This window comes from Aplysia californica, unplaced genomic scaffold (genome assembly GCF_000002075.1).
Source record: "Aplysia californica isolate F4 #8 unplaced genomic scaffold, AplCal3.0 scaffold00534, whole genome shotgun sequence".
Classification (NCBI taxonomy): Eukaryota; Metazoa; Mollusca; class Gastropoda; order Aplysiida; family Aplysiidae; genus Aplysia; species Aplysia californica.
Genome location: NW_004797804.1, coordinates 56,376 through 70,693, shown reverse-complemented (window position 1 = coordinate 70,693; position 14,318 = coordinate 56,376). Strand labels below are relative to the sequence as shown.

At 40.6% G+C, this 14,318-nt stretch overlaps 1 protein-coding gene and 1 long non-coding RNA gene across 2 annotated transcripts in view; one reads left to right on the top strand and one right to left on the bottom strand.

The window, feature by feature from the left end:
* Positions 1–14,318, top strand: part of LOC101850276 (DNA annealing helicase and endonuclease ZRANB3) — a 34,750-nt gene that overhangs the window by 15,401 nt on the left and 5,031 nt on the right. Inside the window, exons 12-17 of the mRNA XM_005106449.3 lie at positions 1,681–1,801; positions 3,699–5,566; positions 7,333–7,463; positions 8,494–8,611; positions 9,226–9,360; positions 10,204–10,347. Of these exons, the coding sequence (XP_005106506.1) occupies positions 1,681–1,801; positions 3,699–5,566; positions 7,333–7,463; positions 8,494–8,611; positions 9,226–9,360; positions 10,204–10,347 (2,517 nt within the window). The remainder of the gene's footprint in view (positions 1–1,680; positions 1,802–3,698; positions 5,567–7,332; positions 7,464–8,493; positions 8,612–9,225; positions 9,361–10,203; positions 10,348–14,318) is intronic.
* On the bottom strand, positions 8,385–11,438 carry LOC118478391. The gene is made up of 2 exons (XR_004859014.1): positions 11,379–11,438; positions 8,385–8,566 (listed from the first exon to the last, which is right to left on the bottom strand). It is a non-coding gene; the product is annotated as an uncharacterized LOC118478391 (long non-coding RNA).

Here is a 14,318-nt window from a genome sequence, read left to right as displayed (position 1 = left end):
AATTTCCCCAGTGCCCTTTATGACTGATTTGCCGTTGATCCCGATTTTTCTTTCCAGATCCTGATTTTTTAACTCTAAAATCCTGATTTTTAGATTTCGTAGAGTGGCAGGTCTGTGATATTGTAATTAAACTTCAGTAAATCTATTTATCTTAAGCCTGGTTTTGTTCACACACTCTCAAAGTCTGTTGTAGTCTCGTACGCATTGTATTGTAAGGATACTCAACTGGGGTGGCTCATAAATAATATGAGTCATCATAAGGTTTTTTGTCACTAGTATTTTGTATGGTAGATACTGTAGTGCAGTTTATGATTATTCTGACATAATTTTCAATCAGAATGTGGGTTTTTTTTCATCTTCTTCAAGGAAGTCTTCCTGTGCTTTTCCGTTTGATCACTTTTTGTCTCTATTAATTTTGCTTAAAATTGTTGTTTAGTAAAATGTGCAGATAACCTTTGACTGAATTTGACTTAAAGAAAACAAGTGCAAGTGGGCACTCAGTGATCGAGTGGTTTATGAACATAGTTCAAATGCAAATTCTAATGTCAAGGAACAAAACTGTGAGATGGGAGGTTATGAAGGTGTGTCATAGAGCAGGACAAATTAGCCTATTTCAAAAACGGGTCACTGCTTATGGTTTCTATCAATGGTGTGTTTGTTAATTAAAGATTTTTGTTGTTGTCTCCTTTGTTTGAAAAATCCTTTTTTTTTTTATTTTGTGCTTGACTGTGTATATTTCCTTTGTATGAAGACTTTCTAAAGAGAAGAAGGTAAGGTGTTGTGAGTTGTCCTGTGGTTAACCTACGGGGCGTAATCTTGAGATTGTTGGTTCAGGGATTCAAAGCTCAGCCTGTCCAATGTTGTGTCCTAATGGAAGGCACTTAACATGAAATTTCCCTTTGGCTCGGTCCTTTCAGAGATGGACAGGGTGGCTCTCGAGGCCTAGAAGTTAAGGTGTTCGTCTCTCATTCAAAGGTCCCTGGTTCAAATCCTGGTAGCGACGGAAAAAATGTTCTTCTCTAAAATAAAATTGTCTCCTTTCACCTCCTTTCCTGCTCTCTAGCATTGTTCTGTCGTCTGCTTTCATATCCACTTTCTGCCCTCACCTCCTTTGCCCCCTCTTCTTGGCTCCTGGCTCTTTCTACTGCTACTCCTTGGCTCCTTCTTGCTGCTGTCTTTCAGCCACACCCTTCTCTTCTGGTTGGAAAGATCTACACCTAACCTTTTCGGACAAGGGCGAAAAATCTCAGAGGTCCCGTGTGCAAGTTGCCCACATTGAAGATCCCTTGGTGGTCTAAAATCGATAAAAATAGGCTTCTGCAGCCACCGAGGCAAAATTCTAAATTTCCTACAACTGAAAATGTTTTTTGTGACCTTATGTAGTTGCGAGTGTCATAAAACTATTACCCCCCCCCCCCCCCCAAAAAAAAAATAAGAGATGGACATTAAATTCGGAAGTCTTCCCTTTTGAATAATCTTACAGTGTTTCAAGGGGTATTAAACCTATAATTATACAATTTCCGAATTTCAAGAACAAGTAAAGTGACCTTTTCTAACCATTTTCTTTTGACCAACTCTACGGGTTCCTGATTCTTAAATGATCTAATTGATTCAATGAGGACATGACACTTTCACAGTTACACTTATGTGATGTGATTTTTGTTTGCTTTCCATAATCAGGACCCAGACCAGAGTTGTATCTTGGACTTCTTTTCCTCACCACGACAGAACTCAAAGACCTCGGCTCAGGCACCAAAGCTACAGAAACCACTACCTCTGCAGCGACATCCACTCCTGAAAGGTAAAGGGTTGTAGATATTTCTGGTATACAGCCCATTAATTCTCTCTTTGATTTGTTCAGTTTAATTGAAAAGAAGCCAACGCATAAAACATTGTTGTGTTTTGTTAGGATCATGCCACTATTGCCCTCATCAGTTTCTGGGGATTTCCAGATAAAGCTGTTATTTGAATTAAGACATTAAGGGATATTTTACAATATGTGTCACGACACGGATGAATCGGGCACTCGTCAATTTTTGTACATGTGGAGTTATTGGTATCATCTTAAAGATTATTCATTTATCTTGCTTTAGATGAAAAAAATACCTATCTATCTTGAGCAGAAGTGAAGATATTTGTGATTGAAAGAGATAAGTTCACTTGGTTTCAGCGGTAAAAATAGCGAGAAAATGGACACCAAAGATTGGTAGCGTCAATAGCTAAAGAGTCCTTGAAAACTGAAAAATTACCTATTTTGAGCTTTTAATCAACGTTTTTCAATATAATTCACACAGAAATGTGTTTTTCTTTGGACTTAAAAGGGCTGAACTAAAAACCAAAAATTTGATTAAGATTGTGAAACTGGTGGGAAAATGCCTGTTTAATCCAATTTTGTTATTTTGACGAGCGCCTGATTTCCCCCCGATGCCTTACAAATGGCTTTATCACTGTTTAGAATTTTTTCATCAAGTCATCATCTTGGCATTACGCATGGCACTGAATATCATTGATCATGGAATGGCCTATTAGGGCACTTTCTTTTCTATAATTTTCTCAAAACTTCAAAAATGATTAAGGTGCTTGTGGAATATGTGTGTTTATTTTATAGCCGCATGGCAGTTTAATATGGATACAAGGTCACTGTCTTGTTTGTATTTTGAGGCTGTTTAAGGAGTAGACTGTTGACATGTTCAGAGTGTCATGGTGTCAGTCTCGCAGGTAATTACTGAACATTGGAGCAAACATTGTTTGTGTAAATTACATCATGCGATGGAAATTTGTTCTGAAAATGTGTTGAAACTGGAGATTCCTACTGATTCATTTGAATATGTTTTCTCTCTTGACATAAGGAATGCAGCATGTTTTTCTTTACATATATGCACACTGCAGAGTAAGAGCGTGCAAATACACTCACATACACAGTCTCGCACAGTGGTAACTCTTACAGCAGTTTTGCTCTGTGTTTGGTCTTTTTTCTTCTTCCTCTAATTTTCTTTGTACATTTTGTGTCTTTTCATAGATGGTAAGAATGTTTCACTAATATGTAAGTTCTTCACTATCCCTCTTTTGTTTGTCTGCTTGTCTGTCGAGACTTCCCCAGCACTAAATAGCCATTATTGTTTCAATGTGCTTCTCAATCGAACAAGCATGAAATCCATAGATGCTACCATGAGTGTGATGAATAGTCATCTGTCTCACTAACAGGGGTAGCAACTTCCCCTCTAGTGGTCAGCCTCTCCAGTATAATGGCAGCATTCTTCTCTCCATGTTTATTGTATCTTTGGTCACGCTTCCTTTTATGTTCATCTCTAAGCCAATGGTTTTGGCCTGCAGACAACTCCCCCCCTCCCCCCCCCCCCCCCCCCCCCCAAAAAAAAAAAAAAAAAAACACAGTGTGAGGCACCCACTGAATGACTTGTTGTGTCTGGTGAGGTAGTAAACTTGTACAAGAACTGAGCTGAACATGTCTGCATGTCTTCAAACCTGCAGAAAACTCTGTAAAGTGACAGAAGAGGTTTGACCAAACCTTGTGTTTCTCCAGAAGAGTTATTTTTAAGGCAGGTGAATAAGCTGCAAAAGACTGTCAAATTTATTATTGAAGTTGGCTTAAAAATAAAAAGGAATGCGAAAGTAAGAAGATACAAAAACAAAAGGATAACCAGAAAAAAAAATGTTCTATAATATTGTTTTTCTCACAGGTGACAAGTTCCAAAAGCTCAGAGAAACTGGGCCTCTCAAGTCTGGCAAAGAGCAACGGTGTGTGGGACAGTCTGAAGCAGATGATAGGAAGTCTACCTGCAATACCAAAAACAAAAAGCTTCTTGATGTTATTGTGCTAAGTAGTGAAGATGAGGCTAATGTATTCAAACCTGTATTCAAAAGAAGAAAGAAAAAACAAAAGAGCAAACTGCAAAAGAGCAAGGTTAAAGAAAAGGTGGCTTTGCCAGCTCTAGAAACTAGAACAGCAAACTTTCAAAAGGAAAACACTGCAGAGGTATGTGCTGCAAGTAATGATGAAGACACTGATAGTTCTCTTCCTGACATTCCTTGCATTGTGAAAAGGAAAAGTGAACCAACTATCGTGAAACAAGCAAGCGGCAAGGAGAAATGCCAAGGGGCTGATGTGGGCGCTGTGTTTAAGTCTGATACTGTGATAGCTTCTGACTTGGGGGCAACCTCTGCTACGTCTCAGATGAGAGGCAAAAGTAAACATTGTAGTGAATTAGGGGAAGGGGAGAGTCGAAAAGTGCTGGTCATCAGAGGTTGTGAGGAGCAGACTGCAAGTGGGGATGACAACTCTGTGATCAAAGAGATTCTGAACTCTCACTCTACTGAATCATTAAAGTCTAGGGTAATGACAGTTGACTCTCATTCCACTGAATTGTCTCTGTCTGAAAGTATCAAATCTGACTCTTTCACTGTTGCTGTGGGCATTGAGTTAAAAACTTTTTCCGAAGAAGTTCAAGGTCCTGTGGCAGAGAATGTAAAAGATGTTGCTGTATGTGGTGATGAGTGGAGCTGTCCTGCGTGCACATTGGTAAACCACATAGACCGATCACGCTGTGAAGCTTGCAACACTTCGAGGCAGAGCATAATTTCCACTCACAAAAGATCGAATGAAACGAGTATAATATGTCCTGCGGAGTATTCATCTCCCTCGAAAAAAAGAAAGCTCTCCTCAGATAGTGGTAAAAATGAACCAGATCATTTCTTGTCCAATTCAAATTCTGTGAGAATCTGTGGAGATATGAGTGTCAAGGATAAAGCTGATCTATCAACCACTGGCCACTCCTTCACTCAGCTCAGGAGCCAGGAGGTGCATATGGTCAATGATGGACGTAAGCCTTGTGCCACAACTCCTCCAAATACACATGCGAAGGCAGAAGAGGATTCTCATATTCATAAACTAAAGACATCACCTCCAGCCTGGGTACAACTTAACAGATGTGACTCTCCAGATTTGTTTGATGACAGTGGGGATTCAGAGCTTTTGAAGGATACTAGCAACAAATCTGGTGAGTCGAGCTTGGCCTCCGACAATAATGTGATCGACAGAGATGTAGGGGAGATGTGTAAGGTGTTTGGGGATGGTAATAATCTAGCCTCTCGTGATATATCAACAGTTGTGTCTCAAGAGATGTATGACAGCCTTGGAGAAGCAGCTGATGGTGGTTCAGACCCTGTGGAGAAGGAACTGGCACCAGAGCTGTCAAGTCCAAGATCATATTTGTCTTCTCCCTCAGCTGAAAGGAAGTTGTCACTAGCTGATAATACTACTGACTGTTCTGCTAACTCACAGGAACAAAGTTTGAAATTCCTTTCGAGTGATGCACTCATTCCACAGTCAGATCTGACGTGCAAAACGAAAAATTATCTTCCGGAAGCCAACTATCTCTCCTGTGCTGACACTGTGACTGGTACTCCATCGGTCTGTGATAAAGCGTACCTGACCGCCAGCTCTGATCAGCCGACCGCTGAGTCAGCATCATCTGACCCGCGGAGTTTTCACCAAGTGCTCAAGTTCAGCTGTAGTGTTCATACTGGTCGGATCTATGTCTTTGACCAGGTGAGAATGTTGTTAGGCTTATGCTGTATTGTTGCATAGACATTCATTTACAATGCTATTGGTCAGGTTGTGCATCCATTATGTTCAAAGCTTACTGAAGGATCATAAATATGTGGGGGGGGGAGTTGAAAAGACACTTTATGTGGTTTGTTAATTAATTTTTTTTTAAAGCATTTCACTCAAAGGGCTTAAGCATTCCAGTTACCAGCTATAGTCTTTTAGAATTGCTCAAAATATTTCAGCAGAAATTGTATAAGACACCCACCCGTTCTAGAGTTTTATTTTAAAAGACCGTATATATCTGGTTTGGTAAAAAGTTCAGGCAAGCCAAAAAAACCCCACATCTTTGCCTCTCAGCAGCCACTTTCTTTGAATATCTTCAAAACACTTCCCCTGCCTTATTCATCCATCAACATATCGATACCAGATTGCGACAGAAATGTTTGCAGAATTTTAGACTATCAGGTGGAATAGATAAAACAAAGTCATTGTCAAGGAGAAATATGACTGTCATATTAAAACAGGTGGGGGACATGGACAATGGCATAATAATGTAAAATAAAATGCAAGGGGGAAGAGGAAGTGGTCATTTGTACAGGTGCAGATGGTCAGGGTGATATGGGCATGAAATTTCACCTCTGCTTGTGAAAGGGCTAGAGTGGCGCTCTTGCAGGGAACTTTCCTCCTGGATAGGCAGAGGTGTGAAATTAATGTGGCCTGTTCCTGCCGCCCTGATTGTTCGGCCAGCCAAGAAAAAAGCTCCTCAAATTGTTGTTGCACGCACAGGAGGGATGGTAGTGGTTGATTTTGCTTTACATTAATGGGCGAGGCAAAGGGTGGAAACAAAGAAGACGTTCAATCTTTTCCGTTTTTAATTAGTCAAACAATAGTCCTGTGAATATAAGCAGTGGTGACAATAGAAGTAAGACTAACGCTTGCCATTAACAGAGGGGTTAGGATAGCACTTGGGAGGAGCGAAATTTTTACTACTGCTTGTTAAACGGATAGGCAACCCTTGATCCCACTGCGTACAGGCTGGCCCTCTGGACCTGGACACACACATACACACACACACACACACACGCACGCACGCACGCACGCGCACACACACACATACACACACACACACACACACACACACACACACACACACACCCAACCTCATCCAAGATCTTGAAGCTGCTGTGAATTTTTTTTAAAAGACGTTTGTCAGAGTACACGAGAAACCTTAAAATAAAAGCTCATACTGTGCTCAGAATTTTTTTCGGACTCCCTTGCGATTCCATCTCGGACAGGTTTGACAGTGATTTTAACTGTTGCTATTGGGTTATGATGCTCAAAGAAATCTAGTAGACCAGTGACAACACATGTCTTGCCTTTCTTCACTATCAGTAGTTTATGCTATTTTCTACATGTAGGAGGTGGTGTCAGTAGCCTAGTGGTTAAAGTTCCGGACCCGTAATCTCACGATCCTCAACTGCGAACCTCAACTCGGTCCAACGATGTGTCCCTGGGAAAGGCACTTTACATGAATTTCCTATATTTGGAACGGTCCTTTCGGGGATAGATGTTTAACTCGGAGGTCTCGCCTCTTAAATAACCTAATAGTGTTGATAGGGGCGTTAAACCATTTTTTTTTATATAAGGGAGGGTACCAAAATACGGTACCTTCTGTTTAGTTTGTGGTTTTTACTATCTTCTTCATGTACAAGGGTCAATCCACCTTCTTTTTGGTCAGAAGTTTTTCTCTTGTCTTTAACTCGTAGGAGGGTACCTACCTTCAAGCGAATTTCCTGCCAGTCGATGTCCAAGTGGACAACTTCTCTGAGCTCCCAGAGGAGCTCCAGCACCCGCTTTGCAAGAAGTTATTGCAACGATTTGTTGGAGAGTGGACAGAGTGAGTGGAAAGCTATGCCTTTTATTATGTGAATTTGTCTTGTCTGGGCTCCTTGCTCTTGCGTCTTCTCTAGTTACTTTTAATGAGTTACTTTTGGTCTGCCCCTGCTTCTTTTTGCCCTTTTATTTTTCCAGTAAAAGCATGATGTTAAAGGCATTCTTCTTATTCAATTAAAATGTCATAGGAACTGCACTTGTCTCTTCCTAATGGTTTTTATTGGTGTCCTCCCCATACTGGCATCTGTTTTAGTTCTAGCCAGAGTTGTTCTGTACTTGCAACACAATAAGGTCATATTAGTGCTGAAGATTCGAGTTGTTAAAATACAAGAGAGTATTATATGTGTGTGTCACGACGCTGTGGAATCAGGCGCTCGTCAATTTATGGGTACGTAAGAGATATTAATATCATCTTAAAGTAAGTTAAAGCTTGTTCATTTGTCCTGAATTTGGTGAAAAAAATATCCGTCTGTCTGGAATAGAAGTCAAGATATTTGCAATTAAAAGAGGAGAGGGTCGCCTGGTATATGAGGTAAAATTAGCGAGAAAATGGCCGCCAAAGTTTGGTAACTACCGAAGCATGAGTGTTCTTGGAGACTGGAAATTTACATTTTTAGTGCCTTTAATTTTTCGTTAACATCCACGCAGAAACACTTTTCTAAAAGGACATAAAAAGTGTTGGGCCGAGAAAAGAACATTCGAAAAAAAATGCCCAGAGAAAGGCCATTTTCTTTCATTTCATTGTTTTGACGAGCGCCTGATTTCACCACGCGGCCCCACTCATAGGTGCTGAAGATTAGAGGTGTTACAAGAGAGTAACAAACACAAAAAAGGAGAAGGAGAGATAAGGATATGGACAATAGATGTTTGGTAGGAAAGAAGGAGCAAACCACATTAGAGAATCTGCCAACAACCCCCTCACTGGCTTCTTTTAGCACAAGCAGGCCTTTAATTTGTGAAAAATGGCATGTATTTATCTCTTGCTTGAGTTTGAAATACCCTCTCGTGACTGTTGTTTCCCTCTTGCCTGCCAGATTGAGTGACACCAAGCGAAGACTTCTTGCCAAGCAGGGTCTCGTGTTCTCCAGTCCCTTGCATGCCTACGACCTGGTCAAATCAGGAGATAAGAACAAGAAAAGACATCTCACGAAAGTAAGCTCTCTGTTTTCTTTTGTTTTGATACGTAAATTTATGACAGCTAAATGGTATGTCATTTATTACTTCTTTTTTTTTATATAGTATGAGAGTCAAAGAATTTTGATGCAAAATCTTCCTTTGTTATGTAATGATAATAAATGTGTAATTCCAGTCCTTAAATGCTCATGTTCATTTTCAAGCTTAGCATCTTTTTTTTTGTCTATTTGCTGAGTGGAGTGCAAGAGTGCAGAGACATTTTTTCTTTGTATTTCTGAAAATGTACCAGTTTTACTGTACTTTGTTTTTATGTATTTTTTATTCAGCTTTCTTTCTACAACAAATGATTGTACAGTTTGGATTCTCTTGTGGCACTTGTTACATATTTGGGCTCTGGTTGTGTCTACTACTTCAGTGGCTTGTTGTTCTGTGCTTTTATTGCACTTTTTTTTTCACCTGGTGAAATACTACTCATCGCCACCATTATTGTGCCTACTGCTAGTAAATTACAATTTAATTCATCTCAGTTCAGGATGTTCTCTCCTCAATCCTGTACTCAAGGGCGGCCCCCCCCCCTCCCCCTCATCTTACATTATCTGACTAAAGACTGATCTCTGACTATCTGACCTCAGGAGGACACACTTGCAGCAGCACAGTCTGCAGCTGATGCCTTAAGAGGTCATGTCAGGGTCATAGGGAAGCGCACTACGACCCTTGACACAGTTTCCTCCGACAAGGTCAATGAACAGGCCAAAGGTGTGGCTCAGGTAATACACTGAGCTAGCATAGATCTTCTGTTGATGTTATTTTTAGGGAATGAAGACAATTTTTTTTGTCCTTTTACATATTCATACATTAGAAATTAGACTTGAGGTAAAGTTGATAAAAAGAAAAACACTTTCCACTGTGGAATCTTCCATTAGCTCTAAGCATGACGTAGATGTGCTGGAAAAAAAATATATGCACTTCTATTTGCTGATAAAGCAGATCCCTGTCAATAGATGGCACCCTGAAAATTTGCTTTCATAACAGTTTACTGAGCTAAACATTCTCTCAACTCTTTCACTACCGTATTTCACAGCTCGTGTTACTCCCAATGCTGGACCTGCTTCAAAACCGCACCTACTTTTGTAATTATCAAAACTGAAATCTCAGGCTGAAGAATGATCATTTTTAGCAACATGTTGAGAAAGATCATTATTTCCCCCTTGTTTTTTTTCATATGTATATATAAAAATATATATATATATAATAGACCTACATGTGGCTAATATTGAAAATTGAACTCAGAATCTTTAATTTGTCAGTGGGTTGGCAGAATCAGCAAGTAGATCACGTGGCCCAGTCCAGGTGAGGAACCCCCCCCCCCCCTCCCTGGTAGTGAAAGAGTTAATCTATAACGCAGGATTGTTTCATGTCCCACTGGCTGGAGTTTGCTGATCACATAGCGAAATGGGCAGGTCCTTGAAATAGTTTCCATTATAATATGTATGAATTGACCTCTATGTGTATGTTTTAAATATAAAATGTTCGCCATGTGCATTCTAGTCTGTACGTTTAAATTGAACTTCAAGCTTTATCACTCACTCTTACCTTTTACCTGTCCTTAGGCTGTTGTGGAGGATGGTACTCCTGTGTGCTTGCAGTGTCAGAAGCCTTACAAGAACCCATTACTGTCAGCAGAGACCATTTCAAACCCCAAGAACGCATGGCAGTTACGTCTTTGTTCTTACCCATGCATGGACAGATATTGGGTAAGTATAATTTTACATTCAGTGCTACCGCTATGACCAATAAATATTGCGTGTCGTAGGCTTTTTTTTTTTTTTAAAATAGTAGAGGGTTTTACGGCACTCGCAACTGCATAAGGTCATATGAGCACCAAGGGGTGGGTGTCAACAGAGAAGTCTTTACAGGGAATCAGACTTACACTGCTCACCTCTCGAGCTTCAACAGCACAAGGTCTGCTTCGACTATCAAGGCACCCCGGAAATAGCAGGTCACAAGAGAGTGACAAACATACAAAAGAAGTAGAGGAAAATGACGATAGTAAGGATCAGGAAAGAAAAAGCAACAGTTCCCTGTTGTACATCAGGCAGTTATGAGCGTTACATGAGTCAGCCCATTTACAATTCTACTATGCTTGAACGAGAAATCCCCCCTTTGGGAATGGCCTAAAGACACTACAGTCAGTGGCACTGCCCCGAGAGGGTGTTGTTGTAGTCTTACAAGATGGGGCCTCACATATTATATAGTGCAAGTCTTAGCTGTAGCTTGAAAGTCTAGCCTGGTCTTCTGCTGTGACCAGTATACATGCTTTACAATAATCCACAACTTCAAGTCATAGTTTTCGGATGAATTTTGGAATGGCAACTGATCTACAGTTAAAAGAAAGTGCATTACATGGTGAAAGTTGCAAATTGCAAACTGGAACCAAGGGGACGTAATTGATGTTTACTTTTTTTCCTCAAACAGGCATTATGCTGTTATTGCCCTTGGATTCTGACACGAGCTAGACATGGCTATTAAAATAATATTATTATAAGATTTAATGTGCTCTATCTGCTAACTCTCACTTTTGAAAATTTAACCCTTTGAGCCCTGACGCTGCTGACCCTAAAATACCCCCTGTCCGGCCATTTTAAGATAATTTCACATGAGTAACAACAAATAGACCAGAACAAATACGTAGCACACAAAAGTAAAATATCCTCACAGAAACTAATCAGAGTTGCCTGCTCCACATCTGGAGCCAGTGGATAGTTTTTTGCGCACACTGTATTACCTGTATTACCTGTCGTGGGCAACAACGTCATTGCACACCGGACAGGTCCATAAGTGCTCAGTTCCCCCCAGCACCAAAGCCCGCAAGGTATCCATACTGATTGTTCCGGTGGCTGTCTGATTATGGCGACGTCTTTCCTTTCCAGATAATCGTTCCTTTCTTCCTTCTCCCCTCTCTATCCCCATTTCCCGCATCCTAATGATTGCGAGGTGTTCTGCTGTCTCCTTGTCTTCTTCATCTCGCAACTTTTTCTCCAGGGTCTTCAACAATTCTCCTTTGTCAAATTTCACCTCACCATCAACCACGGCACTGCCTGCCAGCCTATCAGCCTCCTCAATGCCTTTCACTCCAGAGTGCCCAGGACAGAATATCCACGTGATTGTTCTAAGTGATGAGTGTTGTATTTGGTTCATCCATTCACTCCGAAGAAGCCCTTTCTCAACCCTTCGCAAGATGCTCTGGGAGTCCGTGACAATGATGAAATGAGTTTTCTTGGTCTTGTATTATGAAGCCATGCAAGCGCTCTTGTTACGGCCTCAATCTCCACTTTCATGCTTGAAGTTGTTCTTTCTATGGCCACTGACATGCCATGAACCTTTTTGTTCCCACTGTACAACACAAAACACCATCCACTTCTCTCACCCCTCCCTACCGGTCCATTCGTATAGATCACTGGGTCCTCTGGCTTGGAATGCTCCTCAATTAACTGTCGTATATCATTGTCGTTAATGACAGCAGCACATTCCCGTCTTTCACGACCCATAGTGATGTGAACGTTGGCCAGGCTTCTGCAATCGGGGCTCAGTTCAAACCACTCCTTTTGCACACACGTTTAGGCCTAGTAGGGCCTGGCTCAGGCTCACTTGGATCCGGGACTCCCAGACCGGTGAAAGGGTTTATCAGGCTATGCATCGAATAAGTTCCAAACCGGTCAGAGGGTTTTTCGGGTTCCAAGGGTTAATATGGTACGGGGTTTTGTAAATTATAAATTAAAAAGACTGTGGAACTCGGATTTAACGAGCTTGAATTCAACATGAGAACTTGGATTGAACAAAAAGAGATGGATTCCCCTTTTTTTGTTCTTCTTTAATTCAATAAAAATAACCCCGGATTCAACGAACACTTAAATCAGCCAACTCGGATTCAACGAGGTCGCTTCCAGGGTGAACAGCCCCAACAGACGTGGCTTCGCTCATTTTTCTACCACACCGAACTTTATCTATTCCCGGAAACCATCCATTGCACCTACATCGTGAATCATTCACTTAACCGATTGTATTCAACCAATCTGAATCAGCAGCCTTCTTTCATACCAACACCTACGTTGTTGGCACGTGCACGTGTCTACTCTAGAGTGCATCGGGGTCGGATGGGAGGCCTGCACACATGTGACTGTGTGTGCATTATTGGGGAGGGGGGGGGGAGGGCACCATCGTTCCAGGCATGGAACTTCACAGTCTATACAAACGCGTCAGTCTTTTTTTCCCCTGGCAACTGATCATTATTACAATTATAAGCTAGTCTTGACATAGACCTACGTAATGCATTGTGCGCTGGTCTATGGAATCAAAAGTTGCCGTCTGCTAGGCTCTACACAGCAACACAACTTTTTTGCAAACAATCGAGATGACACAGGCGTGCATTTGAACAAATCAGTCTTGTTTTTTTTGCTCAGCTCATAATATGCAGGCATTTCAGGCACCACTTGTTACTTCTCTTTATACATTTCTTGCTCAGTGCCTGTAATTATCTACACAAAATCTCATGTTTTTCTATAGATGTAACGAACACTCGGGTTCAACAAGATTTTAGGTCAGGCCCGACGACCTGTTGAATCCGAGTTCCACTGTATGTTAGCATTTCAGTTTCAGAATTTTCTGTTAGCGTTTTTCTTGGTAGATGTATCTTGGTTTATGTGAGTGTTTCAGTTTCACTTCCAGAACTTCCTGATAAACACTTTTCATGGGAGATGTATCTTGGTTTATGTGAGTGTTTCAGTTTCACTTTCAGAATTTCCTGATAAACACTTTTCTTGGTAGATGTATCTTGGTTTAGAATAGTTGGAGTTACAGCTTGTATTATTGTTGTCTTCTCCGTGGATAAAAAAATATATGCCTTTATCCCTGACTCTGGCTTGGAATGGTCTGGTCTTATCAGCTCATTACCCGCTTTAACTGTCTAGTCATATTCTTTTAAGCTGTTGTTTATTTTCTTGCTGTTGTTGTTATCGATCCAGATTTATTTTCTGGCTAAAAATGTACACCATGTAACACGGAAATAAAAGGACGATATCTTTTATAATAGAATAATTATTATCATGTGTAAATGGTTTTTCAATTTCCTTACAAACACAGAAGAGCAGAGCAATGTCTTTTTAGCTCAATCTCCCCCAGCCCCTCGAAGTGGAGGGGTACTGTCTGTCCCCACAGTTTTATGCACAAAAAAATTCTGAAATTATGCAAACTGAGCCCAAAATTGTGGAAATTATGCGATTTTGTTAATTTTAACAAAGAATGGTAAAGGAAAATAATCAGGAATTGTGCAAAAAACGAGAAAATTTTGCTAAATTATGCGGGGTGCATAAAACCCCGGGGACAGTACTGTGAATACTCTCACTCTCAGCACACTAGCAGGATGTTCTACCTGACGGGATAGCAGACATGAATACGTAATAAACATGGTCTATGATAAGGTGTATCATCTCTACCTGCTCTCCTTCCTGTTTCATTATTCTTGCCCCTGATTTTTGTGTTTCTCGTTTGCAATAACCTACTTGGTCAGCAAGCTGTTCAAATGTTCTAAGTCCAGAGAGCAAAATTTTTCAGGAGAGAAAAAAAAAGTTTTATTTTTTTTAAATAGTTGTACCTCTACTTTGTGGGGGGTTCTTGCTTTTTTATTTTTTCAACATCTACAATTTAGATTTTGACAAAGTGTTTCTTC